The sequence below is a fragment of the Alligator mississippiensis genome, chromosome 4 (genome assembly GCF_030867095.1).
Source record: "Alligator mississippiensis isolate rAllMis1 chromosome 4, rAllMis1, whole genome shotgun sequence".
Lineage (NCBI taxonomy): Eukaryota > Metazoa > Chordata > Crocodylia > Alligatoridae > Alligator > Alligator mississippiensis.
Genome location: NC_081827.1, coordinates 182,677,689 through 182,698,543, shown reverse-complemented (window position 1 = coordinate 182,698,543; position 20,855 = coordinate 182,677,689). Strand labels below are relative to the sequence as shown.

General features: G+C 38.8%; 1 protein-coding gene across 8 annotated transcripts in view; it reads right to left on the bottom strand.

Moving 5' to 3' along the window:
• Positions 1-20,855, bottom strand: part of HDAC4 (histone deacetylase 4) — a 426,792-nt gene that overhangs the window by 32,486 nt on the left and 373,451 nt on the right. For all 8 annotated transcript variants that reach the window (XM_019492149.2, XM_019492145.2, XM_014594242.3 and 5 more), the window contains 5 exons: positions 17,435-17,542; positions 16,033-16,088; positions 14,790-14,877; positions 11,342-11,461; positions 8,601-8,698 (listed from right to left, as the gene is read on the bottom strand). In XM_019492149.2, the coding sequence (XP_019347694.1) occupies positions 8,601-8,698; positions 11,342-11,461; positions 14,790-14,877; positions 16,033-16,088; positions 17,435-17,542 (470 nt within the window). The remainder of the gene's footprint in view (positions 1-8,600; positions 8,699-11,341; positions 11,462-14,789; positions 14,878-16,032; positions 16,089-17,434; positions 17,543-20,855) is intronic.

Here is a 20,855-nt window from a genome sequence, read left to right as displayed (position 1 = left end):
CCTGCTCGTTCATCTGTTACAGCAAGTGCCATCACTACATCTGACCAAGCATAGTCTATATTATCCATTGATTTTAAAGGGTGAGTTTCAAATGCATATCCAAACATCTAAGGCACCACGCTTTGAGCATGATCAGAAATTGAAGGTGGATATATTTACCATTCAGATGCACCTGAAATCTGGGAAAAGGCAAGGCACATTATTTTAATGTTTAAATAATTCACTGAATGATAGTTGCCAATTTTGGGGGTGAAAACCTGTGGAATCAGTACATGGAATTTTAGTGCAGTGGATTCCAGACATGAATCCTTTCCTGGTTTTGTGCCTCTAGTCTAAGTGCTAGCTCAAGCCTCATCTGTCTCATATCCAAGACCCAATGTTGCAACAGGATCTGTATAGACATAACTGTATAAAGCTACATCAACTTCAGTGGGACTCTGCATGGGCAGGACTTGGGCCATGGGACCATTCAAACTAACTACACTCATTTGGACTGTACTAACTGTTCTACCTGTTTAAGCATGAGGTACTTCCTAATCCCCCCCAGCCCCTTTTTTTTAATCCCTAGAAACTGTCTCAAAAATGTAGCCTTTAGGGTTAAAATCTCAGATGCAAATATTATTTTAAGATTTGAATAGAACTGATGAGCATTTAAGCTGACTTTTGAGTTATGCATTTCTAATATTTGTGAGCAACATTTCAGATGCATCAGACATACTGCTTCTACTTTGTTTTGGGCAAATTAAGTACAAGGAAGAAAGTATTCTTTTTTATTGAGACTAAGCATGATAAATTATAGCCCAAAAGACAATAATGAAGAAATCTGAAATGATTATTTGTTACTGCAGTGATAGGCATATTATGAAAAATGCTACAGATAAAAGTTACGGGCAGTAAAACCAGTAATTTTATATGGAGTAGGCTCTTTTAGTATACATTTTATTTATGGCGGTTGTGATATCACTGATTCTATCAAAAGAACAAGGAGATCTGCAACACAGAGACTTTATGGTCTGATTATTTTTTTGTGTTGTTGATTGCACAGTGTTATGCAAGCAGTAATTACACTTTTGAGCCTTTTTTCTCTGTTTCTTGTTTCTTAAATCTTTGCTGTTGTCCTTAAAATGAAACGAAGCTAAGCTGAAGTTATGCATTAGTTGAAATTTGTAAATACTGGAACTGCTGACTATAATTACTTACTCTGAAAAAAATCAATTTCTTGAATTCTTTCATTCTACTTTATTTTAATAAATGTATAATTTATTAACTATTCATGGCCACCCCATCAATCAAAACAGACATAGCAAAGGCAAATCATATTTAAATTTTCTTTCTGGTAAACAGTTCTGTACAATCTAAAAAGTTATTGATGCCTGCCAGAAAACAGTGACTTTCATCCTGTTTTATTTCAAAACACTTTTCCTAATATTGGCTTCATATAACAAAGCATCTTGTCCTGCTGCTAATCTGTCCCCTTAAGTCATGTCCCTCTGCTTGTAGCAACAATCATCTCCAGAGTAATTTATTATGTCAAATAGGGTTAGGAATTCAGGTAAGAAATAAGCAGGCAGAGCACATGAAATCTTGAACACAGAAACAAGGTTTCCATGGGGAAATTCCTAGCAGTAGAGAAAAAAAAAGAAAAGCCTCTGTACCTCTTATCAAGTTTTGGTAGATATAGCTTTTAAAAATGCTTTTGCTATATTAATGGGCCTTTAAGAAATTCAAAACAAGCAGCAATCTTTCATTCTACAGTCCTGATTCCACTTACGGTTTAAATATTTTAATTAAAAAGGTGCATAACATTAAAATAGAATGTATATGGAATATACAATTGATTTTCGTCTCAGTACTTCAGTATCTAATATTGATCAGGTGAGTACCATCACATAACCCAGGTAAACAAGAGACAACGTAACTGCTAGTGCTTCACTGTATACACATTCTTATACTGAGCTTCTATAAAAATATGTACAAAAGTAATTTTATTTCATTGTGTCAATGATAATTCTCCTACCCCTATAACAACAAAGTATGCATTTTTGCTCTGATTTTCTTACCTAGGATTATGTTTGGAAGCGTCCGAAGAGTTAATGAAAACAGAAACACTATTCTTTATTTTATGTAAAGTTAGGAAACAACAGACACTGGTAAAAGTAAAGATGAAAACAAATCAGAACCGTGTACCAACAAAAAATGTGTTCCAATAACATTTTGATGATTTTAGGAATTTTTTAATAATATGCTATACATTTTATGCATTGCAGTTTCAGTATATTCCTCATAATCCATGAAATCTATATTGCCCAAATACCTTGGTTGTGAGTTCAGCCATGGAACATTAGTGCAGTAAATGTTTAGCTAAATTATAATGTTATGCAGTCTCAAACAGGCATATCCATACAGTTACAATACCATGGAATGGTGCCAAGTGCTCAATTAAATACTACATTTGTTTTATTGGATGGAATGTCCATTAATGGTTGAAGTGAACTTTTTCAAAATGTATCAATAGTTTATCGTCTCAACTATGCAGTTTGTGATTTTAATCCTCAGTCATGGCACAGCCCAAGACAAAACTGCTCTATCTTGTTTTAACTCCTGCTACCACTTGTGAAATGACTCTAATACTTTTAATAGACTCATGCATTTCCTTAAATATTAAGATGTCATGTCACTTCTAGCTTTACGCAAACTTTTAGATAAAACCGGGTCATTTATTTTATAATTGTTATAAAAATCGGTAGAAAAACCTAACGACAAGATATTATTTTTTGGCAGTATATAAATAGTACTGTTTGAAACAATTTTTGAACCTCAGGATGACCATGAATTTAATTTGCACTCATTTGTTTAATTTTTAGAGGATTAATTTAAGATGTCAGCCTCTCCCAATTATAATCTCATTTAAATGCTTTTACTGAACCTGGTCATCAATTGCTAGCCGGTGTGCCATACTTCTATGTAAAATGTAGCTTTCTGTTAAACGATTTGCAGCCAAGCATATGAAGAGTTAAAAAAAAAAGTATATCAGTATCTTTGTTGAGCTCAAAGGATTTCCACTGATTCCTCTACAGACTTCAAAGCCTCACAGTTTGGCATTGGGACTGGTTTGAATTAAAGTTCAGTTCTCCACTGTGAGTTTCCAAGTTCATGGTGAAAATGCCTGCTGCTTCTGGATTTCATTAGGGCCAATTTTCTTATCTTTTCTTCATCTTAGGTTTGATCCCCTGCAAATGCAACGTGGCATTCGATGGGGCGGAATAACAAGGTGCTGCCTTAAAGGCATGTATTGTCTCATGGGGCTCACAAAAAAGGGGGATATATGACCCATTCCCTTCACTTTTCTAACTCTCAGGGGACTATAAACTGTAAACTTCAAAGCATAATTTTACATTAAAAATCAATAAAAAAAATTCGGAAAAAAAATGTTTTTCAAAGAAGCTGGTTAAGGTTTAAAAAGGTCACTTGATAATGTATCATCATGAGCAAACTTGGCATGAGATTAAAAAGGTTCCTGGCTTAATTTACAGGCTTGAAGGTGTGTATGGGTATACATGGTCGGAACTGCAATGTATAAGACAAGTTGGTCAAATAACTTTTTAGTAGCACTGGCAAAAAGAGAGAAAACTGTCTATGGTGCATATACTTTAACAGCTACATTCTCTGGGCAAAAAAATAAAATACAATCATCAGCATCAATTAAGCAAGGTTTGGTTGCAACCTTTTTTCTTCTGTAGAACAGTTTTAACAGCCTTGAAATTCAATGAATGTTTAATAGTATGTATGTCACTCTGGGACTCCAGGTTCTTTCCTAAAAACCTGGGATAAACAAATCTCCACTTTGGACTATAGTATATAAGTTCAGTATTGTTTCTTACAAGTGGAGGAAAACAGGAAGGTACATTATAGTTACTTTAACTACATGTTGCATTGGATTATATGCATTATTTGTAGCTTTTAAAAAATCTGTCAAAGGTGTCAAATTCTCCTTTGTTCAAAATAATGAATTGATATTTTAGGGGCTAAAAAAATTTGCATAAAAACAAAAGAAGGAGAAGGATGCTGCTGTCCTACTTAAAAGATAAAGGACTACCTCATAAAGTTCATATTCAATTTGGGTATTTTCACAATTTTCCATATATTTGCATCCAATGTTTTGGCTAGTCAACATCTCCCTAAAATGATGTAAAGTGTATACCAGAAGTGGGTTAAACCTAATCTGGAGGGATAAACCCATGTCAACTGACAGCTGTAGAAAACAATATGAATAAGAAAGACAGAATGATCCTGGGAAAAAAAAATGAAATTTATAAAACTGTGGCAGATCAGTAATTTATATGCACTTCCACGTGGAAAAAACTTTAAAAAATATTTAGAAAGGAAAGTCTTGTCCCACAAATAGCACTCTGTTTATCAGTACATTACCTAAAGTTCTCTTTTAGTCAAAATGGCTTATTCTCATTTCACCCTGTTATTCCTTTGCCTTGACAGTAAATATCAGACTGTCCTTTTATGCTAGCCACATTTACAAGGGCTGAAAGCATGAATGCAGGCTTCCACTACATTCTTAAATGTGAGTGATGCAGTGTCACTCTTCTCTGAGCTTTCTTATTGCAGTTCAACAAAGCATTTTTGTAAATTTTAGACAAACTCAAAAACTGCTGGTGGACAAAAATTTTCTCCACTGAGGAAAAGCTCCAATGTTCTGCTCCCCTTTCGATGAGATGAGAAAGTCAAGGCTCTGACAAACCATGTTCTATCATATAACACACCCTTATTTTGTCTTAAGCTTTTTTTCTTTTTCTTTTTGTTTAATAGAGCATAAGAGCAGAACAGAGGTCTGGAGAGTCACCTATGTCAAGGGAACAGAACGCTGTCACAAAACAAACTGCCATCCATGGGTATATAAAAACCAAAGGAAATGGTGAGTTATGTGTGATGTAATATATGCTGATCTAGTGACAACATTCTGTTGTGACAGTTTTCTGTTGAATCACAGGACTTGTGTTAACAGAACTATTTTGGCTGCCTGATGTCAATGGAGAGGAATAATATCAATCAGAATGCACCCCTTCTCCCCCACAATGTCTTCAGTTAGGATCCTGCACCAGAACTACAATAGACCTTTCATGGGTGGCTCAGGTATGGGGCCATAAACAGTGCAGATGCACAAGCGTTGAGTCAGATAACATTAGTCTTCTGTTGCTTCAAAGAGCCATGACATGTTGAGGAAAATAAGAGTAAGCACATAAACGCCCATTTAAAAAAAAAAAGGCACTTGAAAAATTCAATGATTTTAAGACATCCCAAGATATCACATATGGTTGTGCAAGAATATCTAAACACTGTGGTGAAGTCAGGAATCATGGCATTAAACCTTTCTGGCTGCACTTAGGGACAGAAAACTAACTTTTTGGGACAGAGACTGTTTGTATAGCATCTGGCATCACGTCTCGGATTAGTCCCCAGACACGGAAGATGCAGGTATTAATTCAGGAGTACAGAACTAACTCAGTTAAGAAAATCTAATTACGATTTAACAGGATTGGCAAAAGGACCTCTCCCACTATCTCAGGGATGGATGAAATGCAGTCTGCGGGCTAGATCCAACCCATCAAGGGATTCTATCTGGGCTACGGTGGGTCCTGACACAGGTGTGTGGGGGACAGCCTGGGCATATGCAGCCAGTCCTGCCGCCCCCAGGGCATACGGCAGGGTAGAGGCAGCACAGTGGCCAGACTCAGTTTCCTGGAAGCTCCCACAGTGGGGGCTCGCTTTGCCCGGCTGCCGCTGCCAGTGCCTCTGCTGTCCCAGCCCATCTGCCCTGCATGCACCACTGGGGGCACTGGATGATGGGCAGGCAGGGTATCCTTGGAGACTGGCCCAGGACCCCCACAGGCAGGGTGTGCTCGGATGCACGGAGCTACTGACAGGTGGGGATTGGTGTTCAGGAGAAGGAGAGGTGGGCAGGGCCTGGGATCATGGGGCAGTGATAGTGCAGGCCTGGGGCCTGAGGTAGAGCCATGATCCTTTCCTTGCATGTCCCTGTGATGAACGCCAGTTCCACAGGCAGGGACATGTGGCGAGTGGATTGTGGTTCTTCCCTGGGCCCCAGTGCCACGCTATCTTACTGCCCCACAATCCTGGTCCTGGCCCTTCTCCACCCCTGGACACTGCTCTGTGCCTACCCGTGGTCCCATACCATCCTCCCAGCTGAGTGCACCCTGCCCACAGAGGTTCTAGGCCAGTCTCCATGAAGACCCTGCCCACGTGCTCCATCTAGTGCCCCTGGTGGTGGGTGCAAGGCACATGCATCTAGGGCCAGCTAGGATCAATTTCCGCCCCCCAAACAGCTCCTTAAAACTCCTTAAGTGGCCCTCCAGCCCAACTAATTGCCAATCCCTGCACTATCCCATACCTCAGTCTCATCTAGCCACAGTCTCTGAAATAGAGAGAGAGAGAAATAACCAAGTTTACTGAGTTTATTGGGACAATAAGGAAAGAATATGATCCATGACCACATTGAGTCACCTCCAAGATGGACTAACTCATAGAATCATAGGTAGGGCTGGAAGGGATTTCACAAGGCCATCTATTGCAGCTCCTAGCTCAAGATAAGATCATCCCCGACTAAGCCATCCCAACTAAGTATCTGTCTAATCTGCTCTTGAAAATTTCCAGGGATGGAGATTCCACAACTTCTCTAGACAGCTTGTTTCAACGCTCAAGTACCCTTACAGTCAAAAAAGCTCTTCCTAATCTACAACCTGAATTTCCTCTGCTGCACCTTGATGCCATTTCTCCTAGTCCTATCCCCTACAGCCACAGAGAAAAGTCTGTCTCCATCCTCTCTATAACTGCCCTGCAGGTATTTGAAGACTTATCAAACATCCTCATAATCTTCTCTTCTCCAGACTAAATAGATGTAGTTCTTTCAGCCTTTTCTCCTAAGCCATGCTTCCAAACTGCTAATCGTTCTTGTTGCTCTTCTCCAGACTCTTTCCAGTCAGTCCACATCTTTCTTGAAGTGTGGAGCCCAAAAATGGATACAGTACTCCAAGTGAATTTAGTGGTACCCCATTTAAAAAACTGACTTCACTTATAATTTGACTACGGAAAAATAATACAGCATTTTTTCTGTTGGAAAGCACCCTTAAGTCAGATTTGTCGTGGTCTGTTTTTGACAGTATAGATTCCACCTTGACATCTTTGACTATTTTGTGAATCACTTGCACACCTAAGAGTGCTAATACTGCGTGGCACCCGTGTGAATCTCACACACCTAGTTTTTGTCCGATAAATCAGATGAGGAAAACAAGTTTTCCTATATTATCAAACTGCAATTGGATTCTCAACTTTGAGTAATTAGTCACTGAATTAAATTACCCGTAATGAAGAAAATACTCTGAACATGAAAAATAGACTACTGCTGTCAAAAGCTGGTACAGCACTTTAGCAAACTCCGGTTCCTGTGGCATAATCAGTGTCTTCCCCATTTCAGAAGCAAACATGTATGATTTATTATTTTTTATTTAGAATAAAAGTTTTTAATAGCTTAGCAGTAAGGTGTCAATTTACAATTTTAAACAGCTTTTCTTTTCAACTATATTTAATTTAAACAAAAATGTTTAAAAAAAATGGTCTAATTTTATTTATGCAATTTTAACCCATCAGTTTTTAATGCAACTTGGTCATTTCTTACTCATATATCTGGCTCTTTTTTTTCTTTTCCATCTTCTCTGAGGTGAAAAATCTAAATGGGTTAATACAAGCCCAAATTAAGTGCCAAGAGCATATATAGAATAAGAACAAATGAAAATGGGTATCAATAGGTAAGCACAGAAAGCTAAAGCAAAAGGTCTTCAGTGCTAAGGATGGGACATTCAACCCTGAAACGGAGAACAATGCTTTGTTCCATTTTGGACCCCATTCCCCTTTACTCTGCGCACTCATGGCAGATTGTTACACCTGTCATGTAATTAGTACAAGTTTTGCATGTTGAGTCATAATATGCCACACGTTCAAGCAATTTATCCCTTGATAAAAATGGCTAAACTGCCTCTCAGAAATTGGAAGTGAAACTTCTTTGTGGCAAAAAAGTATCCTACATTAATTTTAATGTCTGGCATGTTACTTAGACCCTCTACCACTGCTACCTGGTCTCAAGGCTGCCAATGTGCCTTTAAAGTCCTGGGGGAAGGGGGAGTGGCTGGAGCTGCCTGCACTCCCATACCATAAACAAGCAGATGTCTGCCATGAAAGGGCGGCATAAACTATTACTACAAATTGTTGTGGTCACAATTTTGGGCATTTGTGATGCAACCTGAGACATCTGGACATCTGTTTGTTTGGGTTTTGTGTTCCCATAAAAATGTTTATGGAGGAATAAATGTGACGTCTGTCTATAGCTTAATAGTTAAGAACATCCCTCTTGTATTTGTTTAGCCTCAGCTATATATGTACAAAATAATCGCAATGACTTGGGAACTATGTTTCTCATTTAGCTCACAAAAAACCCTCCAAGAAAAGAGGAGAGATTTCACTACTGGAAGATCTCATTTCAGTTGAATTTTGTATAAGGATGGCATCAATGTTACCTGAAAGCAGTTAAGTATTCTGTATCTCCCATTGGTGGATCAAGGCCCCCAGTAAAGGCCATATTAACATTGAAACCAACACCTGGTCCTGTGCCGACCTAAAGACGGGAAAAATATATTGAATTAAATATCTGAAAATTCTGTTGATGTAGCAAGCCTGCCATATTTGCTTTTTCTAATCCTGATTTAAAAGTTTATGAATGCACTACTGGGTTCTTCCCCCTCTAGCCTTTTTTAGATCAAGAAAAAGGAGATAATTATTAAACCTTTCACATTCTCTCTCACACTTAATTCTATGCAAGAACTGTGAATGAATATGAAGTAGTGGATCACTGGTAAACTAAGAAATGAATGTTACTTAAGAACACAGTCCCTAAATTAATATGGGACTTTTATGTATTTTATACTCCTTAGTTTTATCCAGAGTGAGGCCCCCCTCTGCTGGTGAAAAGAATATATTCCAGCCAATAAAAGTTAATTGGTATAAATGGGTATTGGTAGTAAATGAAAGTTGTATTTCCACTTGCTCACCCCATTATAGTGTGAAATTTCATTATAGGTGACAGTTGTGATAGGGTATTACAGTAACACATCTGATTAAAAATGTAAGCCTCCATTTCATAACGAAAACTAAAATGCTGGCATATTGTTCTTGCCTAATACTGGCTAATCTAGAATATGAGTGTAGAAGTATTATACAATTGCATAGGCAGTTAGATTAGTTGAGATAAACATCAGAGTTTTAGTTTCAAATTTTTCTTTGACGAAATTCCAGTAAATACCAGCTGTTAGAAAACCATGCGGGTCTATACTGCCTACATTAAAATTACAGTTGAGACTAACATATACTTTTTAATTCCTAAAACATTTGGAAAACGCCAACATTTTATGTGCCCTATTTTACAATATATAATTTAGTGCCTAGAATGACATGTCTTTTAAACCCAGATTAAATTTTCTAACACACAACTAGGTTATTAAGTTATTTTCAAGAGTCAGCATGAATGTGGCTCCCGCAAAAATCTATGGTCTTGTGGTACTCCTGTGGCCTACAGTAACAGTTACATTTTTCACACAAAACTGCTGGCCATTGTTCCAGTTGTGATGTACAAACAAGATAATAAAACAATAAAGCATTGGCAGGGTAAGAAATTCTAAGAAATGTCAAGATCTTTTTATAATGCTTCAGGGTAAATAAAGTTAGCTAAATTATTCAACTGGACTTTGAATACATTTATTTATAACTATATTAATATACATATAGGCGTATATGTATGTATATTTACACTTATAACTGCATCTCTGTTGGGAAGGAACCATTTTGTTTAACTCAGCATTACTTAAAATTATGGAGTCAGGTAAAATATTAAGCATTTCAGGACATTGTGTATAATATGAATTACTTTATTTAAATATAGAACAGTTTCCAGATATATTCATGAGCTCTTATATGCTTTTCTCTCTATTTACACCTGCTAAACAGAGGTTAGTTTCAATTCTATGTAAAACTGATTGGAAACTAGAGGCAAATAACCTGAGAGCAAACTGAAATAAGAAGTCAAAACACTGAATGAGTTGGTGGCAAATATTTTCTGGGACACCATTCTGGTAAACCACGTATCCAGTATTGTTTAATGAGGTCAGCTTACAATGAGGTTGGAAAACCAAGAACTACAGAATTCTATGCAATGAATAATTTCTGGCTTGTTTGTTATAAGGAAGGCAAATTACTGTGGGTTTTAAAACAAAAATGCATTTTCATGCCAACCGTATTCTCTTAGGAAAAACAGAAAACAACGTGAGACATAAGTATGCCCTTGTAAGAGAATGAACAACAGATGATTCCACCAAACAATGAGAACAGGAAAAAATAGCTCACAGGTACTCTTTCAAAGAGAAGGCCTAAACTTTGCTTCTTTAAGGATGCAGTTCAGTACAGAATGAAAGAAATAGAAGTATGGGTATCTCTTGGCAAGGTCAAAGAAAAAAAAATACTTCCACTTTAATTTGCATGGCCCATTTGTAGAAGGCTTCCGGGATTCTAGTAGCGTCTCTGGATGTTCTCTGATAATTCCAATGGCTCTGTAGCTAAAATATCTCATATCTAGCTTGCCAAAGGTAACAAAAACTGTTCTCAATGTTGCACACTTCTCTGAGTAAAGAATGGGCATTATTACAATGGCACTACATTATTACTGGGCATTATTAGCACTGATAGATTGCTAACTTTCTTCGGGAATTCAGATTCATGTGATGTACTGGTGAGCGCATGTAGGAACTATAAACTCATTTTCATAGTGTCTCACAAAACACTTGCCTTGTTTAGATGGCAGCACTGAAATGCACAATGAGTTATATTCTCCAGTAAAAAGAAATGCAGTTTGGGACAACTGACTTTATTCTGTTAAACAAAAGGGACTGCTCAATACTGACTGGAGAGAATTTAATCATGTTGATCCTGACTTTTTAACTATGGTTGTTTACCAAGACGTCTTCCTTCTTGCAAGCCATGTTAAAGGTTAAATTTAATTTTCTTAGAGCTGTTAGGACTTAGAAACAATAAAATTCACTCTTTTGCACACACACGGTACATTTTTTTCAATAGGTATCTGCCAAAACATTTCTTCCTGGATGGAAGTCCCCACAGTTCTGTCAATGAATCTGAATTGCGACTACAGCAGTTTCTACCTATCACGGCAAACTCTGTGGAGGACAGGTATCATGTTTAATGATATTCTTACCTCATCAGGAGCTCCACTGCCTGGGAAGAAGTTCCCATCATCATAGCGATGTAGTGAAATATAAAGAACATTAGGGTCATTGTAGAAAGCTTGCTGAGTACCGTTTCCATGGTGTACATCCTTTGGGAAAAGATTGCATTATATGAGAAGGATTGGTACATGGGTAATAATACAGATTAAAATGTATCAGATATATTTTTTTTTAACCTGAATTGAGCAGCTTACAATAACTGAAATGGTTCTTGTTATATTTTCAATTTAACATAACCAGATAAGATAACGAGTTAAAAAAACCCCACCAACAACAAAAAAACCCCAACTACGGTTCGAGTATTTTTTTTGGATATAATTGGATTTATATGAACGTTTTAGAGGCATTATGTTAATCACTATAAATCGGAACATTAATTCAGATTAATTAATTGCATATCAAACATCCATTTAAGGCTCTGTGCCGAAATGGGAAGGCTAAGCTATATGGGAGAGCAACTTAAAAGCAGTGCAATGAACGGCAACAAAAGGCAAAATCCACAACCAGACAGCTCAGCTCCCCTATGGAAGTGCTGTTAATGCTCAGATGCAAGTTATCATAATTTTCCAAATTTTCCAGCAATTCTGACATGAACAAACAGTGATGTGTAAAGGAAGAGTAAAGAAACACTGGAAAAGTGTGTCCATCTAGAAGGACATAAGGAACATATGTTTACACTTTAATTTGTATGCCCTCTCTGTCCAAGGCATACGGTATCTGTTGATTCTGTCTTACAAACTCTATTTGTAAAGCTATTCTAGAACACTTTACCCAACTTGGATAACTTGTCACACCCCAATCCTAAAAAAACTACTTGACATCCAAATGAAGGGCTGCAAACTTTTGAAAAAACAATCATTCAGAGAAATTTGCCAGTGTTTGTGATTGCTCAAATGTGCACAAATTGCACCCTAGCCCTCAGCAGGGGGGTTAACCTATGCAGAGCTTAGTTTCTGTTTCTGTACAAAAAAATGCGGCTTTTCCCCTTCAAAGTGGGAAACTATAGGTTTCCCCTTTTACAAACAGCTGCCCTATGGCTGGCAAAGTTCCCATCTGCAACAAGTTGCTTGCAAAAAGGGCAAGAAAGCGTAGGCCCTTTCTGGAGGGGGAGGGAGTGAGGGCAGGGGCAGAGAATCTGAGACCAGCCAGGGCTGGCTCAGACTCTGCCTCCTGCAACCTTTGGGGTAAGTAGGGCCTGGGGAGCCGGAGGCCCCTTCCAGCAGGGCTGGGGGTCCAGGAGGCTACAGGTTGGGAACAAGGGGCACTGGCAGGGCTGAGTGGGGCCCCCTGTGTTCAAGACTCCAGTAGGGCTTGCTGCAGTTTTCTCTTGGGTGGGAAGACTTCCCACCTTTTCTGCTGGGAACCAGCAAGTCCTCTTTTTATCCCCAACAAAATCTTGGAGCTTGCTTGCTTTTTTCACAGAAAACACTTGATTTTGAGCTTTCCAAGAAAAGAAAATGCAATCGCGAATTGAGTCAGTCCTACATACTGACTTGTTTTGATGCGTCTCAAATTTTTACTTCAGCCTCTGGACATCACATTCAAGTCTAGAAAAGATGCCAAAGAGTGCATAAGCCACCCTAAAGACTGTGAATCAGGTTCTAGGAGCCAGAATACGGGGGAGCAGCTGGCAATTAGGCTAGTTACATGACCCTCTAGGGGTAGGACTAGCAGTCTATAAGCCCCAGCCAGAAGACAGAGCAGACAGTCTGCTAGTGGCCAGGTAACATCTGGTAGACTATGGACAGGACTGTAGGGGAAGTGGAGGTCCCAGTGGGAGCAGGGGCCGCAGCAAGGCTGAGGAGAGCAGAAAACCTAGGTGGGGCTGGACTATATAGAACTTAGAGCTTAAAAGTGCTCTAGGTTGTACTTTGTGTTTCTTTCCCTTTTGTCCTATAATAAGTCTGGCTTTTGTTGGTATACTGCTTGCAAGGGAGAAGTTTGTTTATTCAGGACACGCCAATTTAAAACTAGTTGTCCCAGGTTTTTGGGTGGGGGCTCAAGCCAAAGATAAACTTATTTAGGATCCTGCAAAACTTGAACCCAGCCCTTACTGCTGCCAACAGACAAGGAGCAGAACAGCAGGGGCGGCACTACTCAGAGCCAGAAAGCAGCAAGGGGGACAACTGCAACTGGACGTGTGTCCTGGTGCAGGGGAGAGCTGCTGCTTTAAAGAAGTGGAGGTGAGCAGGTGCTGAAGATTGGGAGTGAGGAGCAATGGTAGGGCTGGGAGGGGCTGTGGCTTGGGAGTAAGGGGCAACAGATGGGCAGGAGGAGGGTGCCAGCATGTCAGGGTTGCTCAATGCCAAAAAGTGTGCGTGTTGGGGGAGTGGGGGGGGAGGTTAGGGTGCACCCCCGTGAACCCTCTACACATCGCCACTGCTGCTCAACGTCACAAAGCAGCTAGAGGGACAGCCACAGCTGGACGTGCGTCTTGGTGAGAGAAGGGGGGTCTGATTTTCCATTATAAAAAAAAACCAAAATCAAATGCCAAAATATATACGTATTTAGAATTTATTTTATTATAATCAGGGATCCTGGTTTTCTCCGATATTGAAAAGTCCCCAATTTTCAGTTAAAAACGGTAACTCCAAATCCACATTTTTCCATGATTAAAATGAAACATCACTATATCTATATATCAGTGGTGTTTCATTTAAATCATGGAAAAAATTGGATTTGGGGTTACTTTTTTTTAACCAAAAATTGGGGATTTTTTTAAATCAGAGGAAACCAGGATCCCTGATTATAACGACTGAGGCACTGGTAGGCTTCCAAACTGCTTTTAAATTGTAAATGTTCCAATAAAACATTGTGTTCAATGAATACACACACACACATATATATACAAACATACATACACACAAACACATACACACATGCACATGTATATGCACACATTTTATTTATTTTATATATATATTATTTATTCATTTAGTGGTGTTTCATGGACAAACACAGATTTTGAATTTTTTAATCAAAGTTTGAATTTTTTTTTTTTTAATTGGAGAATTTTGGATTTTTTTTATTAGAGAAAACCAAGATCCCTGCTCATCAGGAAAGTGTGCTAGGATGGAAATAATGTTTTGGACCTATGATCCCAAAGTGAGCACCTAGCAGAGGTAGCCATCTTCGAAAATTATCTACATTAAAGCTTTACCTTGGAAGACTAAACATTTATTCAGGATCAGTTCGGGGGAAAAGTAGAATTTGTCAAATTCTGCCAAAAAATTGAGACTGCTTTAGGAAGTTTACTACAAATAAACAATTTTTGAAAGGGAATTTTTGTTCTGACAAACTAGAGCCAGATTCTGTTCACTAAGCTATAAATCCTGGACCTCCTTTTTATTTTTTTTTTTTAAAGAAATTGACAAAAAGCTTCCATTGCTACTTTTGGAAGAATAAATGTTTACTCACCCAGTCCACTATAAGGATTTTGCTAACGTTCAGTCTCTGTTGGAGAAGCTTGGCTGCAATTGCCACAGAATTAAAATAGCAAAACCCCCTAGAGGTAATGAGAGGGAGAGAGAGGGGGAAAAAGGGGTGTTAATTATACATTTGCCTTGGTCCTAATACATTTATCATCTGAGACATAACACAGTAGGAAGACATTTCTATTGCTTTCACTCTTTTCTTCCCTAACAGACACACGTGTGCTCAATTACACATAACCCCCCCACACACCAGCAGGTGACTCAGTGATCTCATGGGAAATTGTGAACATTTTTATACTTTCCAAAACTCTCTTCTGCAAGATGCTCTCGAAGTATACTCACTGCCCACTCACCAATTTCTAAAGCTTCAGTGTTCTCACTCAAGTTGGACCATGGTAGTGTAGGCACAAAGAAAGAAGGGAAAGGCCTTATTTTGATTTGGAGTGGAAAGATTAAAAGAAATGCAGTGGACCTGATCAGAGAAGTTTCAGAACACTGCTGATTTAAATTCAGAAGTAGTTACTCTCTGATCTCACACCAAAACAATACTAACACGCTCAAAGACGTATGCATTGGTGACAAAAGCCAGGAATGTACTAGCTCAATAAACAATAAATTATATACAGAGTTGAAGGAGATGTACTGTTCAATATGTTTTATTAAACTCTTACCTTTAGAACCAGATTTGAAACTGGCCAAACAAACCTAAAACACTTTCAATTTGGTAGGAATAAAAACCCTACAAAACTAAATAAGTTTAAGAGACCTGACTTCATTTGTTTACTTCATGAAAACATTATTATTATTTTTTAACATTTCAATGTCAAACCCCCAGGGTACTGTTATACCCGATACGGTATTTTAAGTCATGTATCATTGATTTCTCCATATTAAAAAGGAAATTTCAGTGCATTTCACTTACAAATCTCCCGTCAGTCACATAAACACTTGATATGGATGATGGAAGTACTTGCATCAATAGGGCGTTACAAATATTCTTAGGTATGATTCTAATGCTGATCTTACTAAATAAGAAATCAGGATCTTTCCTGCTTTTAAAGTATTACAAAGCACTTGGAATCTGAAAGTGTTGCATAGCAATCTCCAAAAAAACATCTATAATAAGCCAACATTCATTTGTTAGCTCCTAGCTCTATATCACACTTCTCTTCATTAATGGCTATAAAAGTTAAAGTTAGCCAATTAGTGCGCACACAGATACTTACATGGGTGTACTTTCTTCTGCATGGTGACCTGGAGGTCGAACTACAGCAAATCCATTCTACGTACAAAAATAAATAAGAATACAGAAGGGAAGATCAAACACAAAGAAATATTGCTCTTATAGTAATATTCGCACACATTGTTTTTAGAATTGCTAATTTAGTTTTGAATTATTCAATAGTTTTTGATTTCTCAGATGGACAGTCATGGTTTCTAGTCAAAGCTATACCAGCATGCTGGTTTTCTTTTAGTTTAGTTTAAGGGACACAGTCAGTCTGAGATTTCTGGAAGCTATTTTTTTAAATCAAAGTTTCTGAAATAACACTGTTTAAAAAGCAGTAGTGAAATCTAGTTCCATTGCTATCAATGACAAAGCCCTCATGGGCATCAGTGGAACCATGACTACAGAGGATACTTTTTGCTTTTTTCTTTTTTTAAATTAACCCTTAAAACATAATTAAGAAATTTCTGTTTACTTGTTGATGCCCATAGGGGTCTTTTTAAGTAAAGCCTAGAAGAAATTACCATAATTTAGTCTGATGTTCTGTATAACACTGAAATTTCATACTGTGGTTCTTGAACAGAGCTCTAATAACGTAAGTGTCATACTGGGTCAGACCAAACATCCATCTAGCCCAGTATCCTGTCTCTAACAGTGGCAAAAATGGATGCTATAGAGGAAGAATATCGAACCAGATAGATTTAGAGCAGTCATACCCAACCTTTTTGTCCAGTGGGCTGGATTGGCAGTGCCTAGTCTGTCTGTGGGCAAGACCCAGCGCCCAGAGGGCAAAGCAGGCAACATATGGTCGCATGGAGGGCCGGGGGTAGGCCAGTCTCAACACAGCCCTGCAGGGGAAAGGAGCTTAACCAGGCCTCATGAAGAGGGAAGTAGCTCTGCAGAGTGGGAAGAGGGTATACAGCCCAACCTGGGACAGGGCATAGCCTGGCTTTGATCCAGAAACAGGGGGTGGAGGAAGCATGGCCTGGGCTTGCAGGGGGAGGGGGTATAGCTTGGCTCTAACCAGCCACACAGGAAACGGGATTTGACAGTGGGGAGGGTGGCTGTACCAATAGCTACCACTCCTCCGCTACCAAATTTATGGAACACTGGGGAGCCCCGTGGGTCAGATATGATGGCTCTGCAGGCTGAATTTGGCTTGCCGGCCAGAGGTTGAGTACCCCTCATCTAGAGCGATCTATATATCCCCTATTCAATACCTTCCCTGGTACCCACCATTTATTGGTTTAGAAATGCCAGAGGAAACAAACATCTCCAACCATTCTGTTCAACAGCCAGGTCTGTCATCTATGAATTTATCCAGACCCTTTTTTGGACCCGGCTCTGCTATCTGCCTCCACCAATAGCCTTACATCAGAACTAAATGTTATTAGCATACCAACCTTTAATTCTCCTGTGGCCACTTTAAAAACAAGTTCAATGACACACCCCACAGCCAAGCGAGCAGCACCAGATGAATGAACCTCATTCCAAATTGTGTCACTGTCAACCTATTGAAAAGGTAAGCAGAAATCAGTCATCAGAAACAACAAGCACAGCATGAACGTGTACTCTCCAATTTTACAAACTATTTAAACTATTTAAATTATTAGTAACCATATTTGCAGCAGTCATCCTAACAATGCCAAGCACCAGATCCACCATGACTTGAAATAAGCATAAACAGTAGTCCTTGTAGTAGTGCAGGGTGCTAGTATCAAAGGTTTTGGTGGTGTGCACCTCTGTCTCCATGTGCAAAGGTAGGCATTAACTGCAAAGCTGATGCCAGTATGGTGATTTTTTTCTCCATCCATTACTAAAGTAACTGAAAAGAAATGGACTTCTAATAGCTCTGGAGCACTGAGGGATCAGCATAGCAAAACAAAGGAGGGGAGTTTGAACCTGCATAAAAGGTAAATTCTGAAAGTTCTCTCACGTTATTATAGCTTAGTTTCTTTTTTTAGGAAAGATTAATCCAAGGTCAAATAAAAAACTTGAAGATAATGTTAAAAAGCCAAACATATTAAAGAGGAAACTCAACAATGAAGAACAAGGTGGACAGTCTTTAAATTCCTGTCCACTCTGTTTTTGCTTGATTTACACTACAAATAATTCCATGATAAAATCATAAAATAAACTATCTAGTTTAAGATAACAATAGACCCATCAACGTCTAGGTGTTAACTGCAGATCTTTAATTCAAATGCCAAATATTTGACAGGATTAGGATCAAATTCCTTTGGAAAATGCATAGTTTAGACAAGGGAGGGAATAAAAGGAAAACATTCCTTAGAAACTCTTTGGCTGTTCATTATTATACAAGATCATGTTCTACCTTAAACACAAAGTGTGAATTGTTGGCTTTTTTCACATCAAATTATACAACTGCACAAAAAAAAAATATTAGTTCACGTGTATGTGACAATATGCCTTGATTTTTACTACAATACAATGGATGTACTAAATAGAAGATGACAAAAGGAACCTTTGGATTCCTATGGGTTTGCTTACTGGCTGAAGCACTGGTGGGGGAAGAGTTGCTCTACATCCACGCAGTAGTCGCCCAGACTATTTGTACTCAATAACGAAGGCAAAACATGCCATGTCTACTTAGCCATGGCCTATGCAAAATCTGGACCAATGGCATTTTTCCAACCTGTAGGAAGTCTCAGGGTAAGTGCAAAGTGTTTCTCAGTGAAAACTATTCCAATTGTTTTTCAGGTGTAACTGACTGGATTTGATCCAAGTTGAGCATTCTGGGGGGCAACAATCTTAGAAGAAAGCTGAAACAATGGGTTATCTGTATTGTTTGTCCAGTTTTGCTTCCTGAGTTTTCTGAGAGATACTGTTCATTCATGGACTACATAAAACATTGGGCCCATTATTAATAAGATTTGCTAAGAACCCCTCTTGCAAGGGCAAGCTTCCAGTCATATGGAACAAGCAGTATTTAGGGAAAGCCTAGCTTCTTTGGACAGTATTACTGCCAATAAGCACATTGTTTCCATTACTAAATTGGTGGAGATGGTTTATGCTAGCTAGGTTTCAGTAACTTCTCTGCCGATTGATTCAATATGGTTTCAGAACATGGGACAGAACTACTGTCATTAGCCATACATAACGTTAACAAAAATTGTTCAAGCTTATTGTATTGTATTGCACCTATCCTATGCTTTCAATATACCACTGACCATAGGAAAGTGGCTCTTTATTGAGGTTGCTTTTCCTCCCCAAGAGATGCCTAAGGGTGATGATTAGCAAACTGGTTGCCCTTACTGGTAGAGCTCAGAATGGTTTCATCTTTCTCTTCCTCGATTCTTGACATCTGTGGGAAGCCATTAGGCCTGACCATGTTATTTTGTGCATTTGCGAGAGTGGGAACCTGGACTAAATATTTATAATAATGGACAGAGTTGTGTCCCCACCATGTAGTGAGAATGGGTACATGCTCAGATGCTTGGCAGCCTCAGAATCTTGACCTTGTCATAGGCACTCATGTCTTCGTTACCTTCAGACTTCAGTAACACAAGATGCAGACAGACCTGACAAATAATCTGGCTATACTGGTTTCGTTCTTACCAATTAAACCTTATTTGTATTTAAGTTTGCTGCAGTAGGAGTGGTTTGTGGTGATCTTTAAAGAGCTGAATGTTCCAGGATCTCAAGATGCTGAGACAGTCTTTCCACCCTCCACTTGGCCCTACCATAGCAGTTTCAAGTCTTGTCTAAATGCTAGTTCTGAAACTGAAATCTCTATGTTTCCACAACAGCAGAGCTCCAAATGAAGTCCACCCTTCAAAGAAGTTTATCAGAACCAGAGTTCAGTAGCTCTCAAACAACAAATTAAAGTCTATTAACATCTAATGGGTTTTAAAAAATGTTTTGAAGATCCAGGCTACCAGAGAGAGAATCCTCACTCAAGTCAGTAAACAAGGCATTGGGACATTTGACAAAAGTACAGAGTGAAGAGATTCAAAAGGAGACGGTAAGATCAGGCAGATCCAGTGGAATCACAAGGTCTCCCTAGATTGTCAGCTTCAGCTTCCTATCCCAAAACATAACCAAATATCTGAGGCAAAAGCTGTTAGTTATAGGCATTTTGATGCTACTACAAGCCAAGCTCGTATCAACAGTGCCCCAGGAAGAACGAGGAGGGCAGGACAGAAGTGGTTTTAGAATAGTTGTTATTTTTACAGAGAGAAATTAAATACTGAAAAAAAAAAATCTTGCTTAGTTTGGAAGTTAATTTCAAGGACAGTGCCCTAATCCCTCACATTCACCTATCAAACAAAGAGAAGGATTTAATGATGGGTGCCTGTTGCTGTCTGCTACTCGTTCATTTCTCTGTCCTGCACATAGGCATCTATGAGCTAAGAGTTTTATACTCAGCCATCTCTCCCACAGTGAATGTCTGCAGCCCACTGGGCCCTGATCCAACAAAGCACTTAATCATCATCTTAACTGTAAGAGTTTGAACAGTTTCACTCAAATCATCAAAATTACTTTACTGCATCAGGGCATAGACTTTACTATAATGGAAAATGTTATTAATGCGGCCATGATCTGGACTCCTCTCCAAATCTGAAGTTGCTGCTATTGGTGTATGGGCTGCTGCTGACCTGTCCATCATTCTTGATTTCTGAAGTTCATTACTAAGAGTATACTTGGCTTCCCTTGCCTGTGAATTCTTTGATGTAACTGCCATCACAGGAGTTGCTAGGACTGAACATCGGCGTTGCCATCTGGAAGGACTTTATGGAGAAAGAGGGAAACATATTTCTTGCCTTTTACTGATAGGTACTGTTGGTTTTGTCTCTTTCTTTG